Raw genomic sequence first — 21,591 nt, forward strand, 5'->3', positions numbered from 1 at the left:
AAAACAAGGCCAACTTTACCGAAAGGCTTCTTCCAAATTCCGAATTTGTTTCATTGCATCTGTTTTCTCCTGGTTTTTCTCAGACTGTAAGGCATGAATCTAAAACAAAACAAGAAATAAATTATTAATTCATTACATATATTTTGCAGTATGAACAAAATCAATTGCTTTATCACTTTAGAAAACTTAACTGCAGCAAGTAAATAAAATATTCTGTAACAATAGTCAGCAGTTTGATGGATAAATCTGCTGATGTTGTGAATTGCGGTGAGTGACCAAACCAAATTGGTCGATGGTATTCTGTGCTTTGGGGGCATATTTCAACACACAGAGAACAATTTAGGCACAAACCAGTTTCCCCTCTTTCTGGCAGGAAAGAGAAATTCTGACCTGAGTGTATGGCGACTGCTGGTGCAGGGAGACACTTTTTCTGCCTGCAACCTTCTACCACAACATCATTTTTAGAAGTAGAACTAGCAAGATTCTGGAATATCATGAAAAATTCCACAATTTCACCCAACCAGGTCGAAACGGGCATGTTTCCCATATACAGCTAGAACTGACGATCACAGTTAAGTATGCAAATACAACTAATTCAACTGTTGGTAAGGATTGGGAGGGCACAGTGGCTGAGTGGTTCAGTGGAACTGCATGACTGTACAACTAGGCCTCAGATCTCTATGTACCACCGTATTCAGTTTTTCCGGAATTTAATGTATCATCCACCTTAACGCAGAAATTTGTTATGAATTGTATGTTTTCTGATGCTGCTGAAAAATTAGATTTAGCAAACATGAATAATAAAGTTTCTAATAATAATCTGAGCTTGAACAGTTGTGTCAGGGTAAAATTAATAAGTTCCTTTAAAACACCAATACAGACAGACCCCTTGAGTGTAAATATTTTGCATACTGCCTGAAATCCTTTGTATTGTAAAGTTATGGGTCAATACTGAGCATGGGCAACATGTGGGAGATTTTGAGTGAGACAAAGGCCAAGTGAATGAATTGGAAATTTGGTACAAGTTGGAATTCAGAGCAAAGGCAGAACAGAGTTTGGATTGAGAGGTCTACCTGCAGTGAAATCAGCACAGTGTGATGTCAGTGTAAGAAAATAAGCTGTTTTTTTTATTCTTTAGAGTAAAAGTAAGGTCTTCAGTTTGTGTTTACATCTCCAGTGCTTTTCTTGTTTCTTTCCGAAAAGAATATCTGGTATTAAGTATTAGATTAAGCATGAAGTTTTATAGGACAATACCTTTTTTTATGGTAAACTACAAATAATATCAAGAGATTCTTTATATGTGTGAAACGGAAGAGAGAAGTATTGAGAAATTGGGTACAGTACATGTGGATTGGAAGGCAAAATGTTAAAATTTGGTGTTTTTAAAATAGCGATGTTTGCAAAATGATTGGGGTGGGAAGGCAGTGTATGGTCCCTATATAGATTATGTGGACTTGGAGAGACAAAGAAGGTCTGTGGGCAGCTTGTGGGTTTGCAGGTGCACCAAGCAGCTGAATTATAACATTTGTATCAAACAGCTATACTGTTAGCAGGCAAGGCAGCATTTTTATTAAGGCAATAAATTTGAATTTAGCCAATTAATTTCAACCAGGCTTTTAGATACCAAAAAACAATTAAATTTAAATCTGATGGCTTTGAAAACAAAGGACAAATCCTATTGTAAGAAACTGTCATCAAGGTTGTAAAAAATGAGGGCATTTGGAAAATCGGAAGAGAACCAACAATCATTTGGTAAGAAATCAGCTCTCTTGGCTCTTAAAGAAAGCATCATCTAATTAATAAAGGGACCACAGCATTCTTAGCTAATATTCCTGACATAAAAATTCAGACAGAGAACATTCCTGATAGAAGATCAACAGACAAGGCACAGAATCTTCCACAAGACAAAAGCTGGCTGTAATTTCAAGATAATAAAATGTGAGGCTGGGTGAACACAGCAGGCCAAGCAGCATCTCAGGAGCACAGGAGCTGTAATTTCAAGAGATGGTAGGAATTGCAGATGCTGGAGAATCTGAGATAACAAGGTGTAGAGCAGAAGAAGGGTCTAGGCCCGAAACGCCAGCATTCCAGTTCCTCTGATGCTGCTTGGCCTGCTGTGTTCATCCAGCTCTACGCCTTGTTATCTGTAATTTCAAGAGACTAAGTTCTAAGTATTGCTTTATTTTGGTTTTATATAAGTAGGACTTATATTTATTGGAACAGTATATCATTAGAGTCTTACTCTTTTTGGGAATACTTGGTAGTTAGATGAGAATTATTTGGTTTGTTAGAATTTCAGTTAATTTGTTCACTGTCAGAGTTAGATAAATAAATTGTTATTGTTGATTATTGAGTGAGTTTAGTTCATTTAACCACTCCTTTATAGCAGATTGGGGGTTGAAAGGCAAGTTATACCACTTCTAACAGATTGTAGGGCAAGGCAAGCCCGACAATTGGGTGTTCCAGTTTTAATTCTCAGAGGGGGGTCAACCTCTGCTTTATAACAGAGGCCATAGCAAGCATAGACTAATAGGGAATGAGGCTGGAGAAATAATAGTGTGGAACTAGGAAATGGCACAGAAACCGCATAACTATTTTGCATTAGTCTTCACATCGAGGGCTTTAATAGAATCCCAAAAATACTAAATAACCAAGGAGCAGAAGGAGAAAAGGAGAAGAGGAAGTAAATACTATAACTATCACCAGAGAAAAAGAACTCAGGAAACTAGGTGGCTAAAGACTAATAGGTGGCCTTGATTGATGGGATGCATCCTAAGATATTAAAAATATTAGCTATAGATATATACAGTAGTAATCTTCAAAGAATCATCAGGTTCTGGAAAAGTGCTTGAGGAATGGAAAATTGTGAATGAAATATCTTTATTCAAAACGGGAAGGATACAAAAATGCAAAATTTAGGAGCCTGCCATAAAGAATGTAATAGCAATGCATTTAGAAATAGATAATATAAATCACACTGAGTTGACATGAGTTTCAGGAGGGAAAATCATGCCTTACAAATTTATTAGATTTCTTTGAGAAGGGAATAAGCAGAATAAAGAGGAAGTAAAGGATTTCAAGAAGGCATTTAATAAGTCACAACACATTATAGGAGCCCACAATGTTGTGGTGGTATATTTGCACAGAGAGAGGATTGGCAAACTAATAGACACAGATTTAAGACAAGGAGGGAATTTTAAGGATGGCATCTGTAACTGGAGGTTTACCACAGGGATCAGTGCTGAGGGCCACAATTATTTACAATATATACTTAAGGCTTGGATAATGAAAGTAAATCTACTATTGCCAAGTTTGAGGATCTTACAAAAATAGATGGGAAGACAAGTAGTGAGGATGACAAAAATAATCTGCAGATGGATATACACAGGTTAAGAAAATGGATAAAACTCAGCAGATGGAAAAAATTGAGGTTATGCACTTTAGCAGGAAGAGTAGAGGTGCTGAATATTATTTAATCAGAGAAAGGCTGCAGGAAACCAAAGTACGCAGGGATTTAAGAGTTATGATGTACCATTCACAAAACGTTAGTATATACATTCAGCAGGTAACAGGGAAGGCATATGGAACACTGGCCTTTATTTCAAGGAGGATTATTTGGAACAAGGAAGCGAATGAATGTAGTCAAACATGCAGACAACAGGAAAATAGGTGGAAAGGCAAGGTGCCAGAGTGATATAAACAGTTTACATAGACATATTGTTAGGTTAAGTGGTCAGAAAGTTGGTAAGGGGAGTTTAATGTCAAAAAATAGTTGTTCATTTTAGAAGGAAGGACAAAAGTGGTGTCCCACAGGACTCTGTTCTTGGGCTCCTGCTCTTTGTAGTTTTTATAAATGACTTGGATGAGGAGGTTGAGGGGTGGGTTAGTATGTTTGCTGATGACACAAAGGTTGGAGGTGCCGTTGATAGTATCGAGGGCTATTGCAGGCTTCAGCGAGACATTGACAATATACAAAGCTGGGCTGAGAAATGGCAGATGGAGTTCAACCTGGATAAATGCCAAATGATGCATTTTGTAAGGTCGAACTTAAATGCTGAATATAGGATTAAAGGCAGGATTCTCGGCAGTGTGGAGGAACAGCGGGATCTTGGTGCTCAAGTGCGTAGCTCCCTCAAAGTTGCCACCCAGGTGAATAAGGTTGTTAAGAAAGCATATGGTGTTTTGGCTTTCATTAACAGGGGGATTGAGTTTAAGGGTCGCGAGGTTATGCTGCAGCTCTACAAAACCCTGGTGAGACCACACTTGGAATATTGTGTCCAGTTCTGGTCGCCCTATTATAGGAAAGATATGGAGGCTTTGGAGAGGGTGCAAAGGAGGTTCACCAGGATGCTAGATAATAAAATGTGAGGCTGGATGAACACAGCAGGCCAAGCAGCATCTCAGGAGCACAAAAGCTGACGTTTCGGGCCTAGACCCTTCAGAGAGGTGGATGGGGTGAGCCTGGACTGGAGGGCTTGTCTTACGAGCAGAGGTTGACTGAACTCGGACTTTTCTCTCTGGAGAGAAGGAGGAAGAGAGGTGACCTGATCGAGGTGTACAAGGTAATGAGAGGCATGGATAGCGTCGACAGCCAGAGACTTTTCCCCAGGGCAGGATTGACTGCCACGAGGGGTCATAGTTTTAAGGTGTTAGGAGGAAGGTATAGAGGAGACGTCAGAGGGAGGTTCTTCACCCAGAGAGTTGTGAGCGCATGGAATAGTTTACCAGTGGTAGTCGTGGAAGTGGAGTTATTAGTGACATTTAACCGACTGCTGGACATGCACATGGACAGCAGTGAATTGAGGGGAATGTAGGTTAGGTTATTTTATTTTTGGATTAGGATTATTTCACGGCACAACATCGTGGGCCGAAGGGCCTGTACTGTGCTGTACTTTTCTATGTTCTATGTTCTATGTAAGATCAAAGTATTATTTAAATGTACAAAAGCTACAGAAAGCTGCAACACAAAAGGGTTTTGGGGTACTTGAAACACAAAGTCAGAACACAGATACAGCAGGTATCAGGAAGTCTAATAGAATTTTGTCTCTTATTTTCAGGGGAATCTTACTGAAATTGTGCAAGGTGCTGGTGAGACCACATCTGGAGTACTATGAGCAATTTTGTTCCTCAATTTAAGGAACGATATCATTTCATTGGTGGTAGTTCAGGGAAGGCACAGACTATAAGATCATAAGAAATAAGAACAGGAGTAGGCTGTTTGTCCCTTTGAGCCTGCTCTGCTATCAGTAGGCTCTTGGGTGATTCAACACTGCTCACATACGCTTTCCTGCGTTTTACCCATAACATGAGCATGGACCTCCAGTATGGAGGAATTGTCTTCATGAGTAAAGGCTAAATAGGTTGAGGCTCTACTGGAGTTTAAGAAGAATGAAAGAAGATCTCATTGAAATATATAGGATTAAGAGCTTGTCAAGGTAAATGTTTCCCCTCATGGGAGAGTGTAGAAACAGAGGGCATGGTCCCAGAATAAAATGGGTGCCAATTTAAGACTAAGATGAGGAGAAATTTCTTCTCTTGGAGGGTTGAATATCTTTGGAACTCTGCCACAGACAGATGTGGGAGCAAGGTCCACAGAGTATTATTAAGGCTGAGATAGATAAATTTTTGATCAGAAGGGGAATTAAGAGTTACAGAGGAAATATAGGAAAGTAAGCTTGAGGGGCCAAATGGCCTACACTCCTGTTCCTATTTCTTATGGTCTTATAAAGGCATATTGCTAAAAGTATGCATGGCACTAGTTACTCTACATCTGGAATTCTGTGAATTGTTTTGGTCCGCTTATCTAAGGAGAGGTGTACTCGCATTAGAAGAGGTCTAGAGAAGGTTCACCCTGAGTGTGGAGGGGCAGTCTTATGAAAATACAGGAAGAAAATTGACCCTGTACTCATTGGTGACCATATAGAAGCATAGAGGGTTCTTAGGGACTTGACAGGGTCGATACAGAGAGGTTCTTTCCACCTGCAGAAGAGTCTAGGACCAGAGGGCACAATCTGAGAGTAAGGGGTCACCAATGTCAGGCCAGAGACGGGGAGGAGGTTCTTCCCTCAGACTACAGTGGATCTGCAGAATTCTTTAACGCAGAGTTTGGGTTGTTAAATATATTCAAGACTAAGAGATATAAATTTTTAATCACTCAAGAAATCAAAGGTCATGGGGTAAAAGGTAGGAAATTGTGGATTATCAGATGCACCATGATCTCAATCCACGGCACAGCAAATTTGAAGGGCGGCTGAATGGCCTACTTCTGCTCCTACATCCTATGGTCTTCCTGCTTTCAGTCATGTTGATCTGGAAAGGTAATAGGCAAAGCATGAAAGGAGAAAGACATTACGCTCTACTCCCCAAGACACTCCACCTGCATCCTAGCAGTTTGTTCACTGATGTTGTAATGGTCATGGACCAGGTTTCTCTACATATCTTAGAACATAGAACAGTACAGCATAGAACAGGCCCTTCAGCCCACAATGTTGTGCCGACCATTGATCCCCATGTATGCACCCTCAAATTTCTGTGACCATATACATGTCCAGCAGTCTCTTAAATGACCCCAATGACCTTGCTTCCACAACTGCTGCTGGCAACGCATTCCATGCTCTCACAACTCTCTGCATAAAGAACCTGCCTCTGACATCCCCTCGATACTTTCCACCAACCAGCTTAAAACTATGACCCCTCGTGCTAGCCATTTCTGCCCTGGGAAATAGTCTCTGGCTATCAACTCTATCTATGCCTCTCATTATCTTGTATACCTCAATTAGGTCCCCTCTCTTCCTCCTTTTCTCCAATGAAAAGAGACCGAGCTCAGTCAACCTCTCTTCATAAGATAAGCCCTCCAGTCCAGGCAGCATCCTGGTAAACCTCCTCTGAACCCTCTCCAAAGCATCCACATCTTTCCTATAATAGGGCGCCCAGAACTGGATGCAGTATTCCAAGTGCGGTCTAACCAAAGTTTTATAGAGCTGCAACAAGATCTCATGACTCTTAAACTCAATCCCCCTGTTAATGAAAGCCAAAACACCATATGCTTTCTTTACAACCCTGTCCACTTGGGTGGCCATTTTAAGGGATCTATGTATCTGCACACCAAGATCCCGCTGTTCCTCCACGCTGCCAAGAATCCTATCCTTAATCCTGTACTCAGCTTTCAAATTCGACCTTCCAAAATGCATCACCTCGCATTTATCCAGGTTGAACTCCATCTGCCACCTCTCAGCCCATCTCTGCATCCTGTCAATGTCCCGCTGCAGCCTACAACAGCCCTCTACACTGTCAACGACACCTCCGACCTTTGTGTTGTCTGCAAACTTGCTGACCCATCCTTCAATCCCCTCATCCAAGTCATTAATAAAAATTACAAACAGTAGAGGCCCAAGGACAGAGCCCTGTGGAACCCCACTCACCACTGACTTCCAGGCAGAATATTTTCCTTCTACTACCACTCGCTGTCTTCTGTTGGCCAGCCAATTCTGTATCCAAGCAGCTAAGTTCCCCTGTATCCCATTCCTCCTGACCTTCTGAATGAGCCTACCATGGGGAACCTTATCAAATGCCTTACTGAAGTCCATATACACCACATCCACAGCTCGACCCTCATCAACTTTTCTAGTCACATCCTCAAAAAACTCGATAAGGTTTGTAAGGCATGACCTACCCCTCACAAAGCCGTGTTGACTGTATTTGATCAAGCCATGCTCTTCCAGATGGTCATAAATCTTATCCCTCAGAATCCTTTCTAACACCTTGCAGACGACAGACGTGAGACTTACTGGTCTATAATTGCCGGGGATTTCCCTATTTCCTTTCTTGAAGAGAGGAATTACATTTGCCTCTCTCCAGTCCTCAGGTACGACTCCAGTGGAGAGCGAGGATGCAAAGATCTTCGCAAGTGGCGAAGCAATTGCATTTCTCGCTTCCCAAAGCAGCCGAGGACAAATCTGGTCCGGGCCTGGCGACTTGTCAATCTTAATGTTTGACAAAATCTTGTTGGGCCATAGATGGTGGCTGCAGAACCAAATGTACAAAAGGGAAGGAATTACTTCCAACAGACCCGAAACGTCAACTTTCTTGCTCCTCTGATACTGCTTGGCCTGCTGTGTTCATCTAGCTCTACACCTTGTTATCTCAGGTTCTCCAGCATCGGCAGTCCCTACTATCTCTGTAACAAACTAAATGTAAAATTTTTTTTTCGCCACAATGACGATTTCAAAAGGAGCATTTCAAGTTTTCGTGCCCATTATTGCAAGCACTGCACCCATCTCAATGCTCATCTGTGTTTTATAGGCACAGCTCTCACATCACTAATACTTTCAAAAGCCAAGTTGTCAAGCCTTTCTTTCATGTTGCATCTATTGAGTCTTGCTTATTACATTAGTGACAGTTAGAGGTACTCTTCAGTCTTGTGATACTTCCAGCAAACACTGGAGAGAAACACTGGCTCTCACTTTCTAATGTCTAACATCACAAAAAAATTCTTTCAGCTGTCTAACTCCTGGACTCAACAGTTTTCACATTACTGCCGGTCTATTATAGTTTTATTGGGACAGAAAGCAGCAATTTGTTAATGCAAAGCAGGTGCGTTGCGCACATGTAGAATCCTTTAGGATGCGCCATTTGTGACTAATGGCTTAATGGTGCCACTTCAATGCTTCCCACAAGGCAAGTATTATGTTACAACAGCATCCACGGTTATTTCAGGTAATCCAAATTCAGAAAAGAAGATATTTCCTGCTCCTTTTACTTTATAGTTGAAAGGATACTGTTTCTAAAATAAACATGTAATAAATATCTTGAGATAATAACTGAGTGGAGCTGGAGGAACAAAGCAGCCCAGGCAGTGTCAGAGGAACAGGAAAGCTTTCTTCAGAAAAGGGTCCCGACCCGAAAAGTCAGCTTTCCTCTTCCTCTGATGCTGCCTAGCCTGCTGCGTTCCTCTAGCTCCACACTTTGTTAGCTCTGACTCCAGCATGTGCAGTTCTTGCTATCTCCCTGATGAATTTTTTGGCTGTTTTCAGAAAACACAGAAGCGTATGGTGTAATTTTTGAAAAAATACCATTAATGTAATGCCATATATGTTACACTGTGATTAATTAGACTGTACAGTGTATATGGAAGCAAATAATAAAACATTTTCTCATCGTGATGATGTCCCTTTTAGGGTAAACCTCATTGTTCTTGGAGGTGTATACCTTTCAACTTATTGAACATCTCATCTATTTACAAAGAAAGAGTAAATGCACAGCACGTTGTTTGCTCCATGATAATAAAACAAAAAAATGAAAATTCACACCCACTACATTGAATCATTTCAATTCCCCTTAGTGGACCCTTAACATAATTTCAAATTTGAAATATTCATATTTTTCCAACTATTGCTAGAACATTTTGTATATGTGGAATTCATACTTAAACAGCAAACTGTCCTCCCAACCTTGATAATAAAGTGTGAAGCTGGATGAACACAGTAGGCCACCTCACTGCGAAACCACAATGTCCTCCCAACCTTGTTCCTTTTAGCATTAAACACAATGAAATTAATAGCCATATATTAAACTGCAAATTATTCACAGCGATTTGACTATTTTTTAGGCATCACAAGTGAACTTCTCTTCTTACACGGCCTAGAAGTTACCTTTGATGAAGCAGTTAGTCCAACTACCAATATATGTACAACCTTTGATGCCCCCTGTGTAGTTTCCACGTTGTCAATGGTACTAATTGTGTAATAACAGTCTTTTCACTGCTCTGCAGTATATTTCATTACCTTCTTTTCATAAAGATGCTCCCAATGCAGCCTTTCGTGTTCAAACTTTTCCATTTGGTTCTAAAAAGAAATCACATCTTAAACAAACATCTATTCATTCATTCATGTATAAAAATTTGTAAGCTAATGCTCTCAAATTACAACTAGCATTTGCTGAGTTAACCTATCTATTAAACAACTAGAAAACTAAAAAAAAGCTTAATCAATGGTTTGTGACCTTGTCTATATTAATAAGGGTAAACTCTCAACTGTCACCCCCACACGCACTTTTCTACATCAGATACACTACACCACATGCCAGCTGGAAATAAGGTAGGCAAGTGATTTGCTCCTAACCTTCACTCATTACTGCTGTAAATTTGTCTTTCAGCAGCAGTAAGAAAGGTTCTTCATCTGATGTTCCTTCCCTGTATGTGAGGAGACGCCTGGCCTCTTTTGGGTGATGCCAACAAAAATCAACAATAATTAATTTACATAGCACTTTTAACATAGAAAGCCATACCAAATGTAATGAGAATATACTAGCAAGTAGGGAAGCATACAGTAAAGAACGGCCTTAAAGCGATTGAGAGAAGAGCGATCAAAAACAATTTGAGCAATCCGCACTGATCTGATGCACAGTGAAAACATGCTTACAGACGGATGAAGGTTACACAGGTATGGAAAAGATTATAATAAATAAATTCATTGCACTTTTGTATTCACCCCTGTTATTCAGCACAAAGTATGGGCAGGTGTGTGAATGGGCCAAGTCAATGAGCTGGCTATAAAATCAACCCAGAACACAAACCAAGCACACTGTATCTACCCAACACTGGAGTGGGGAAGTACAGGAAGTCATTTTTCCCTTATTAAGCATCTTAAAGAAAAATTACATCTAATTTAATCAATTTAAAAATCTCTTCCAAAAAGGCAATGAAAATGCTGAATAACACCCAAACTAACTACAGATGCTGTAAATCAGGAACAAAAACAAAGTTGTTGGAAAAGCTTAGCAAGTCTGGCAGGATCTGTAAAGAAAAAGAATTAATGTTTCGGGTCCAGTGACTCTTCCTCAGAGGAAGGGTTCTGAGGAAGGATCACCGGACCCAACATGTTAACTCTTTTTTTCCTTCAATGGAAATGCAGAAGATCTTTATTCACAACATTTCCAATTACTCAATAATATGATCTCTAACTATGGATTCTGTTTTTAGATCAATTTGGCTAGTTCATGCTTCTCCAACTTGTCAACAGTCCAGACTGCGTACAATCTGGCAAAAGTGATTTGAACTTGAATGTTAATAGCTTTCTTTAGAATCATTTAGAAATGGTTCTATAGTTATTCTCCAATGTATTCTTTCATCCATCATTTGCAAAAACGCAATATTCACATTTATTTGATGCAACACCAAAATCAGATTTGCCCCTTAATTCTCAAGTGGTACTTTTTCATACATTTCTAAAAACCACGATTGTCTTGTTGGGAACACTGTGTAACTCTATGTTTAAGAATTCATGTGAGCTTGGTTTCCAGAGTCAGGAAGTCTGTTTATATACAAGCATTTTTTAATGAGAGTATTACAACCTTTGAAGTGAAGAAGAGGGTTAGTAATTTAGTATGTTAAAAGGATATGGGCAGCATGGTGGCTTTGTGATTGGTACTGCTGCCTCACAGCACCAGGGACCCCGGTTTGATTCCACCCTCAGGCGACTGTTTGGGCGGAGTTTGCACATTCTGCCTCCGCCTGCGTGTGTTTCCTCCAGGTGTTCCGGTTTCCTCCCACAGTCCAAAAATGTGCAGGGTAGGTGGAGTGGCCATACTAAATTGCCCATATTGTTCAGGGATGAGTAGATTGGTTGAATTATAGAGGGGTGGGTCTTGGTGGGATGCTGTGAGGGTTGGTGTGGTCTTGTTGGCCGAAGGACCTGTTTCCACACTGTAAGGATTCTAAGCAAACTAAGCTACTTTGCTAAGGCTTATGAGAACAATCCCAGGGATGAAGGGCTTGTCATATGAGCTTAGTGGAGTTTAGAAGGAGGGGGTGTCTGGGGTAGTCTCACTGAAACTTACAGAATACTAACAGTCTAGATAGAGTGGATATGGGGACGATGTTTCCACTAGCAGGAGACTCCAGGGCCCAAAGGCACAGCTTCAGAGTTAAGGGTCAGCTAGTCAACCCCTTTAGAACTGAAAACGAGGAGGAATTTCTTCGGCCAGAGGGTAGTGAATCTGTGGGACTCATTATCACAGAAGACTATGGAGGCCAAGTCTTTGACTGTGAGTAGATCCAATGGGCCAAAATGCCTAATTCTGCTCCAATATTTTATGGCCTAGTTAAAAGGAGTGCAGTGATAAATAAGAGACACAGAAAAACCCAGAAGGGAGTCAAATCAATCTTTGTGTGAGTCTGTGTACCAGGGAGTGGAGGCAGGAGTGTTAAATTCTCCAGTAAAAATTGCTGCAAGAGTGCTAGAAACTGAGTTTAAGGAACTTGTGTGCTTGCTTTGAAATCAAAATAAGAATACATTTAGTTTGCTGTATGTTTTGGCTTTTAGGAAAAGGAGTGCAACTGAAACGGCTCTTGGTCTACAGCAAGTAAAGCAGCCAGCTGTTTGATTAGTACCTGACAAGTGGCTATGATCTATTCTACGCTTAATTGTTAAAATAGTACACAAATTGGCAATAAATAAAAAAAATGCATTAAGGATGGCTGGACAGGTGATGGGTTAAGGCTACAGCATGGTTCTAAGTGTGTGAACTCCATAAAAGTAAACAAACTAGGAGGAGCAGTAGGTAATTCAGCCCCTCAAACTTGCTCCGCCATTTGATACAACTGTGCTTGATTTCATTTTGGTCTCAGCTCCACTTTCCCACCCATTCTCCATAACCCTCAAACTTGTTACTAATTAAAAATCTGTCTCTCTCCTCCTTATATTTACTTAATGATTCAGCATCCACCATAGTGTGGGTTAGTGAATTCCACAGATTCAGCCCTTTCAGAGAAATAATTCCTCCTCATCGCCGTTTTAAACCTGTTGTCTTACTACCTCTTGTGCTAAAACCTCTCATGCTAGACTGCCTCATGAGGAAACATCATCACTGTATCGACTGTGACTTCTGGCCTCTGCAGTTCTTGCTGTATACTGTCAATCTAATTTTTCCAGTTTATATGTAGAAGCCACCCATAATTATTGCTGTCTCTTTATCATAAGTATGAAATATTTCTTCTTCTGTACTTTTTCCTTAATTGTTATTATTGTTAGAGAACCTACGCACAACTAATAGTGACTTTTTTTACACTATTGTTTCTCATCTCCCCTAAACCAGCTTTACATCCTGATATCCTGAATGAAGGTCATCTCTAACTTTTGCACAAATTGCCATCCTCGATTAAAAGTGCTATCCATCCATCGTAAGCTAACTTCCCATTCTACTCTAATGTCATACTGCCCTCAACGTTCAGGTCCCAATCCTTGTCATCCTCCAACTACACCAAGGTATGGCTGTCATACCCTACATACTTACTTCAGTGTGCAGTATCAATTTGTTCACTTGCTTACGAATGCTATGCCGTTGTTTTTGTCTTTGATGTAGACCAACCCAGTGGTAAAGCTGCACTTTCCCAGTACTGATAGCAGCGCCTTGTGAACCAGAACTCACTTCTTCCACACCAATCTTTCAGTCATGTATTCATCTCTGTGACTTTATGCACACAATGCCAATTTACATGTTGCTCAGATAATAATCCAGAGATTGTAAACTTTGAGGCTTTGCTTTTCAATATAGTGCCTAGTCTTTCCTACTTTCTGTGCAGAATTTTTTTTCTTCATCCTGTCTTTGTCATTAGTACCTACATGGGTGATCACAGCTAGATCTATCCTCTCCCCTGAAAGATACTCTCTGGCTTTGAGATATCCTCAATCCTGGCACGAGTTGTCCAGCGTGTTTCTTCTTGCTGCAAAGAGCAGTGTCAGTGTCACTCATTATGTGATCCCTACTGGAACTACTTTAGGCCTATACTGTCTGAAATTTAGAAGAATGAGAGGAGATTTAGTTGAGGTATATGAAATGCTAAAGGGATTGACAAAACAATGTAGAAAGGATGCTTCATCGTGAGGCAGTCTAGAATGAGAGGACATATTTTTAGGATAAGAGAACTGATGAAGAGTCCCGACCCAAAACATTGACTTTCCTGCTCCTCTGATGCTGCCTGACCTGCTGTGTTCCTCCAGCGCCACACTATAATTGAGATTGGGAGCACCAGCCTGATTTGGGAGTTCACAGAATGCTATTGGAGTAGATTTGTAGATCATTTCATTCTGGAGCCAAACAGAGAGCATGCTATATTAGACTTGGTGTGGTGTAATGTGACAGGATTAATTAATAAATTCAGAATAAAGACAGACAGGTAACAGTGACCACTGTATGATTGAATCAGAGATAATGGGAACTGCAGATGCTGGAGAATCCAAGATAACAAAGTGTGGAGCTGGATGAACACAGCAGGCCGAGCAGCATCTCAGGAGCGCAAAAGCTGACGTTTCGGGCCTAGACCCTTCATCAGTAAAGGGGGAGGGGGAGAGGGATCTGAAATAAATAGGGAGAGAGGGGGAGGCGGTTCAAAGATGGATAGAGGAGAAGATAGGTGGAGAGGGGAGTATAGGTAGGGAGGTAGGGAAGGGATAGGTCAGTCTAGGGAGGACAGACAGGTCAAGGGGGCATGATGAGGTTAGTAGGTAGGAAATGGAGGTGCGGCTTGAGGTAGGGGGAGGGGATAGGTGAGAGAAGAACAGGTTAGGGAGGCGGGGACGAGTTGGGCTGGTTTTGGGATGCAGTGGGGGGAAGGGAGATTGTGTTGGAGTACAATTCTGCTACTGTTGATGGCCCACAGTTCCTCATGGATGCCCAGTCTTGAGTTGCTAGATTTGTGCGAAGTCTGTCCAATTTAGCACGGCGATACTGCCACACAAGACGATGGAGCTTGTTTTCAATGTGAAGACAGGACTTCGTCTCCACAAGGACTGTGCAATGGTCACTCTTATCCATTGTGTCACGGATAGATGCAACTACAACTGGCAGTTTAGTGAGGATGAGGTCAAGTATATTTTTCCCTCTTGTTGGTTCCCTCACCACCTGTTGCAGACCCAGTCTAGCAGCTATGTCCTTTAGGACCCAACCAGCTCAATCAATAGTACTGCTGCCAAGCCACTCTAGGTGGTGGACATTGAAATCCCCACCCAGAATACATTTTGTGCCCTTGCCATCATTCGTGCTTCCTCTAAATGTTGTTCAACATTGAGGAATACTGATTCATCAGCTGAGGGAGGACGGTATGTGGTAATCAGCAGGAGATGTCCTTGCCCATGTTTCTCTTGAAGCCATGAGACGTCATGGGGTCCAGAGTCAATGTTGAGGACTCCGAGAGCAACACTCCCCCTGATTGTATACCACTGTGCCACCCTCTGCTGGATCTGTCCTGCCGGTGAGACAGGACATCTCCAGGGATGGTGGTGGTGGTGTCTGGGACATTGTCTGGAAGGTATAACTCTATGAGTATGACTATATCAGGCTGTTGCTTAACTAGTCTATGAGACAGCTCTCCCAGTTTTGGCACTAACCCCCAGATGTTAGTTGAGGGGAACTTTGCAGGGTTATTTCTGCTGTTGTCTTTTCCGCTGTCTAGGTTGATGCCAGGTGATCCATCCAATTTCATTTATTTGAGTCTTTGTAGCAATTAATACAACTGAGTCGGTTGCTAGCCCATTTCAGAGGGCAGTTGAGAGCCAACCACATTTCTGTGAGTCTGGAGTCACATGTAGGCCAGACCAGGTGAGAGTGGCAGATTTCGTTCCCTGAAGGACATTACTAAACCAGATGGGTTTTTCCGACTCCGACCCTGACGCATCTTCACCATCCCCCCAGACCTCCCACTGACTGAGGACAAACGGTCAGTCCTAAGCAAGGGGCTCACGTTTGTCCCCCTACAACCACACATCAACGAATACCAGTCACATTCGGAGATCGAGCAATTTTTCCACCGCCTTTGCCTCCACGCTTACTTCTTTAAGCGGGAGCCCAACCCTCCCTCCACTGACCCCTTCACCCGCCTCCAACACAAGTCCTCTTCCTGGACACCATCCCCAGGCCTCCTACCCTCCCTCGACCTCTTCATCTCCAACTGCCGTCGAGACATTAACCGCCTCAACCTCTCCACCCCTCTCACCCACTCCAACCTCTCCCCCGCAGAATGGGCAGCCCTCCGCTCCAACCCCAACCTCATCAAACCCGCAGACAAGGGTGGCGCAGTGGTAGTATGGCGCACTGACCTCTACATCGCCAAGGCCAAACGCCAACTCTCCGACACCTCCTCCTACCACCCCCTTGATCATGACCCCACCCTCGAGTACCAAGCCATCATCTCCAACACCATCCATGACCTCATCACCTCAGGGGACCTGCCACCCACAGCCTCCAACCTCATTGTTCTCCAACCTCACACAGCCTGTTTCTATCTCATTCCCAAAATCCACAAACCTGCCTGCCCTGGTCAACCCATTGTCTCAGCCTGTTCCTGCCCCACCAAACTCATCTCCACCTATCTGGACTCCATTTTCTCCCCTTTGGTCCAGGTACTCACTACCTACGTCCGTGACACCACCCACGCCCTCCACCTCCTCCAGAACTTCCAATTCCCTGGCCTCCAACACCTCATTTTCACCATGGACGTCCAGTCCCTATACACCTGTATTCCTCAAGCAGATGGCCTCAAGGCCCTCCACTTCTTCCTGTCCCGCAGGCCCGACCAATCCCCCTCCACCAACACCCTCATCCGCCTAGCCGACGTTGTCCTCAACCTCAACAACTTCTCTTTCGATTCCTCCCACTTCCTACAGACTAAGGGGGTGGCCATGGATACCCGCATGGGCCCAAGCTACGCCTGCCTCTTTGTGGGTTACATGGAACAGTCCCTCTTCCGCACCTACACAGGCCCCAAACCCCACCTCTTCCTCTGTTACATTGATGACTGCCAATGTGGTATACTGTATCCATTGTTACCCGGTGTGGCATCCTCTACATTGGGGAAACCAACTGGACGCTTGGGGACCGCTTTGCAGAACACCTCTGCTCGGTTCGCAATAAACAACTGCACCTCCCAGTCGCGAACCATTTCAGCTCCCCCTCCCATTCTTCAGGCGACGTGTCCATCATGGGCCTCCTGCAGTGCCACAATGATGCCACCCGAAGGTTGCAAGAACAGCAACTCATATTCCATTTGGGAACCCTGCAGACCAATGGCATCAATGTGGACTTCACAAGCTTCAAAATCTCTCCTTCCCCCAAGGCATCCCAAAACCAGCCAAGCTCATCCCCTTCCCCCACTGCATCACAAAACCAGCCAAGCTCATCCCCTCCCCCCACTGCATCACAAAACCAGCCTGGCCTGTCTCCGGTTCCCTAACCTGTTCTTCCTCTCAACCATCCCTTCCTCCCACCTCAAGCCACACCTCCATTTCCTACCTACTACCTCATCCCACCTCCTTGACCTGTCCGTCTTCCCTGGACTGACCTATCCCCTCCCTACCTCTCCACCTATACTCTCCTCTCCACCTATCTTCTTTACTCTCCATCTTCGGTCCGCCTCCCCCTCTCTCCCTATTTATTCCAGTTCCCTCTCCCCATCCCCCTCTCTGATGAAGGGTCTAGGCCCGAAACGTCAGCTTTTGTGCTCCTGAGATGCTGCTGGGCCTGCTGTGTTCATCCAGCCTCACACTTTGTTATCTGGGTTTTTCCGACGATTGGCACTGATTTCATGGTCGTCAGTACATTCTTAATTCCAGACTTTTATTTTTGGAATTCCAATTTCACCATCTGCCATGGTGGGATTCGAATCCCAGTCCCCAGAATATCAGCTGGGTTCTGGATTAATAGTCTAGCAATAATACCACTAGGCCATCACCTACCCCTACAGCTACCTGATCAGATATTTGTAAAATTTACACCGGAAAATAATTGCCGTGACATCACTGGGCTTGATCACCAACATTAGAGAAAAAATTCAACGTGAGGTAAATCAAGATTATGGAAGAATTCCAAAATTATATTTTGGTAGCCATTAAGACTTATTTAGATGAGTGTCAAGTATTAAAAATTCACGAGGTGGCAATTTTGGTGGATAACTATGATATCTGCCACTTTTCAAAACATTTAGGAAAAGGGAGGAAGGTAAAAAATGTTGAGGCTAATAGATCATTTAACAGAAATACAGCAGACAAGTTGAGAGAACTCTAAGAAACAGCCTCCTCAAGAACTAAACACAACTAACACGAGAACATTATTTAAAATACAAAGGTGCTAATGAGAAAAACGGTTTACCTCAAACACCAGCCAATGAGGAATCGGCCAGAGCCCAAAGTGGTAGTTACACTTGGGTGCTGCAACAAATTTTTACAAGTGGCACACCAAAATCGAATGATAGGTCACTTGGGTCATAGGGAAAGATGAGTTAAAATAAGAAAACAGTTTTCGTGGGCAAGATTGTGTAAACATGTGGTTAAATTATGCCAGACATGTCAAAGAACCAGTGATGGACTTTAACAATGTAAAGACATGCCATTTGAAGCAAAAAACGTACCAGCAACTTTTCAAAGATTAACTAACAAGATCCTTGAAAGATAAAGAAACTGCGTTGAATGTAATTATGATTTGGTTGTGTTCAGCCAAATCTGAGAGTTACATTTACAACACTTGGGCAAGTTGTTCAATTATAAGCAGCTAATTTGATCATAAACTTGGCAAAAAGTGATTTCACCAAATCTAAACTATTTATATGGTCTACACTATGGGACAAGGCCAAACAACAGCCACAGGGGGAAAAGGAAGGGTTTTGACAAAACAAAAGATTTTGAGGCTTAGGGGTATGGATGTGTTCCATTGTAAGTTCATTCTGAATTTCAGCATTGTGTTTCCACTGACAAGATTGTTAAAGAAATTTGAATGGACAGAGAAGTGTAGGATTGTCTTGGCCACTTAAAAACTGTACTGTCTATTGCACTGGTTTTTAGCAGCACTAAATGATGGAAAGGCATTTAAACTGCGTCTTGTTGCCTGTGAGGTACATGTTAATGCAGTTTTCTTGCCGGATAATGAGTTGGGGATCAAACAGCCAGTCAATTACTTTTCTCAAAAGCTGAATTCTTGCTAGCAGAAACATTATCAGTGGAAGAAGAAACTTTGGTGGAATCTTACAGAGGTCCAAAAAACATAGGCAAGAATTCCAAGAGAATCACATGAGAAGCCTAACAAGGCCTTGCTGAACACTGGGAGCAAATAGCTGCATTTCCAACTAAATTCTGAGTGAGATTCTCACTATGTGGTGGCAAGATGCCTATTAACTGGGATTATTACTTGTTAATCTCAAGCACCAAATTTCACCTCACTAATATGCAGTTTCATGGGCTAACATCTGTCCAATCAACTAGACATTGACAATTCCTGGAAGCCAGAGTGATACCAACTCTAGCTCACCTTAGCACCTCTGGGTGATAAAATCTCAGGGCATGCTGCATGGATATTAGCCACATACATTGCCTATCATTGGATGTTTGCATCTGACACCTGCGAGGCTCTCAGAATTTTCATGCAGCCTCTCCAACCCACAAGCAGGTACCTTCTGCACTTCAAATCACTTTGCACACAGGGAATGTACCCAACACACGGTTTGGATCAGGCTGCAGGGTTGCTCAGATCTCTAAACATTCACTCACTTTGTGTCTACTTGCATTTTTTGGGTTGGTGTTAATCTTCTGAACTTCTTTAGATTCAAGAAAGATTCCATTGGACTGAAAAGTAGGAAATTTAACCTTCTACATAAGAATATGTATGTATCCTTACGGATAAAGGCGAGCGCGAAGACATTCTATACTCAAATTTCCACGAAGATTATTTACCATTTCCAACTCTTGCTCTCCCTCCTACATTGATTATTTTCCCCAAAACCAGAGGGCTCAACTTTAAGATGAATGGCAAATAAACTGAAAACGATATGTGGAAAAAGAGACTTTGGTCTGATCTAGACTGCCTAAATGTGTGACAGAGCCACGGTCAAACACAGCTGTCTAAAGAAAATTGGATAACTATCTGAAAGAAGAAACAATTGCAGGGTTACAGTGCAGAGGCAGGGGGTACGAGAAGCTGACTTGCTCTTGTAGAACACGAATATGCTGCAAAAAGTTGATAATTCCATGATCACCTTTTCTAAGCCTAGCCTTCGGAGAACCTACCCTCAGCTGTTGCTGTTTCTGATGCTCACTTTCCTGCAGTTCCTTCTTCAGTTGGAAGACATTCTGTTCCAATTCTTCAATGACATTAGAGGCCTGGTGCAAGAAAAAGAAGAAATGAAAATTAAAAGCTAATAACTTGATACACAAAATAGTCCTGCACAATTCTCAAATTCAGGATACAATAAAAGTGTCCAAAGAAGGCAATATTAAGCTAATGTGGGGTGTTGCAAGGCAAATAAAGTTGTGAAGATTTTGCCAAATTAAAACAAGCAAACATATTCAAGTATATAAATATAAACTTAGCAGAAGCCATTCGGTCCTTCATGCCTGTTCCACCAGTCAATAAATCATGGCTAATCTGTCACCATTTCTATCTATCCCAAGTAACTCTTGATTCTGTTGCCTGAAGAGAATCTACCTCTACATTAACAATATTCAATGACCTTGCCTCCACTGCCTTCAGAGGCAGAGTTCCAAAGTCATACAACCATCTGAGAGGAAACATTTCCCCTTTTCTCTATCCCAAAAGGGTGACCCCCTAACGTTAAAATAGTGTTCCTTAGTTCTGGACTCACCCACAAGTGTGAACATCCTTTCCACATCTACCTTCATCAAGGCCATTCAGGATTTTATGAGCTCTTCTGAACTCTAGTGAAAGCAAGCCCACACTGTCCAATCTTTCCTCATAAGGCACGCCTTTCATTCCAGGTATCAATCTAGCAAAACTCCTCTGTACGGCTTCCAATGCATTTACATGCTTCTTTAAAAAAGATCAAAACTGTATACCAATATTTGTGTCAACGACCCACATAAACAAAAGAAGACACTTTTAATTTTGTAATCTTCTCAAAGGCCAACATCCCATCAGCATTCCTGATTACTTGGTGTACCTGCATTCTTACCTTTTGAGAATCATGCTCTAGAATATACAGATCCCTCTGCACCTCAATTCTGCAGTTCATTTATGTAAGAACATAGAACATAAAACAATACAGTGCAGAACAGGCCCTTCCACCCTTGAAGTTGCACCGACCTGTGAACTAATCTAAGCCCATCCCCCTACACTATCCCATCATCATCCATATGCTTAGCCAAGGACTGTTTAAACGCCCCTAATGTGGCTGAGTTAACTACACTGGCAGGCAGGGTGTTCCACATCCTTACCACTCTCTGGGTAAAGAACCTGCCTCTGACATTTGTCTTACATCTATCATCCCTCAATTTGTAGCCAAGCCCCCTTGTACAAGCCAATGTCATCATCCTAGGAAAAAGACTCTCAGTGTCCACCCTATCTAATCCTCTGATCATCTTGTATGTCTCTATTAAATCCCCTCTTAACCTTCTTCTCTCCAATGAGAACAGACCCAAGTCCCTCAGCCTTTCTTCATAAGATCTTCGCTCCAGAGCAGGCAAGGACCTGTGTTTTATTTTTCCTGCCAGTGAAAAACTTTGCATTTTCCCACATTTTACTCCATTTGCCAAATTTTTTCCACACTCACTTAACCTACCCATATCATCCTTCATATCTATCTTTGGATCAAAAGAA

The 21,591-nt window shown here is 42.3% G+C and overlaps 1 protein-coding gene across 3 annotated transcripts in view; it reads right to left on the reverse strand.

Annotated features, from left to right (window-relative positions):
- Window positions 1–21,591, reverse strand: part of cep112 (centrosomal protein 112) — a 473,221-nt gene that overhangs the window by 269,818 nt on the left and 181,812 nt on the right. For all 3 annotated transcript variants that reach the window (XM_059653621.1, XM_059653619.1, XM_059653620.1), the window contains 3 exons: window positions 20,046–20,138; window positions 9,783–9,842; window positions 20–99 (listed from right to left, as the gene is read on the reverse strand). In XM_059653621.1, the coding sequence (XP_059509604.1) occupies window positions 20–99; window positions 9,783–9,842; window positions 20,046–20,138 (233 nt within the window). The remainder of the gene's footprint in view (window positions 1–19; window positions 100–9,782; window positions 9,843–20,045; window positions 20,139–21,591) is intronic.

Source organism: Stegostoma tigrinum, chromosome 22 (assembly GCF_030684315.1).
Source record: "Stegostoma tigrinum isolate sSteTig4 chromosome 22, sSteTig4.hap1, whole genome shotgun sequence".
NCBI classification, from domain to species: Eukaryota; Metazoa; Chordata; class Chondrichthyes; order Orectolobiformes; family Stegostomatidae; genus Stegostoma; species Stegostoma tigrinum.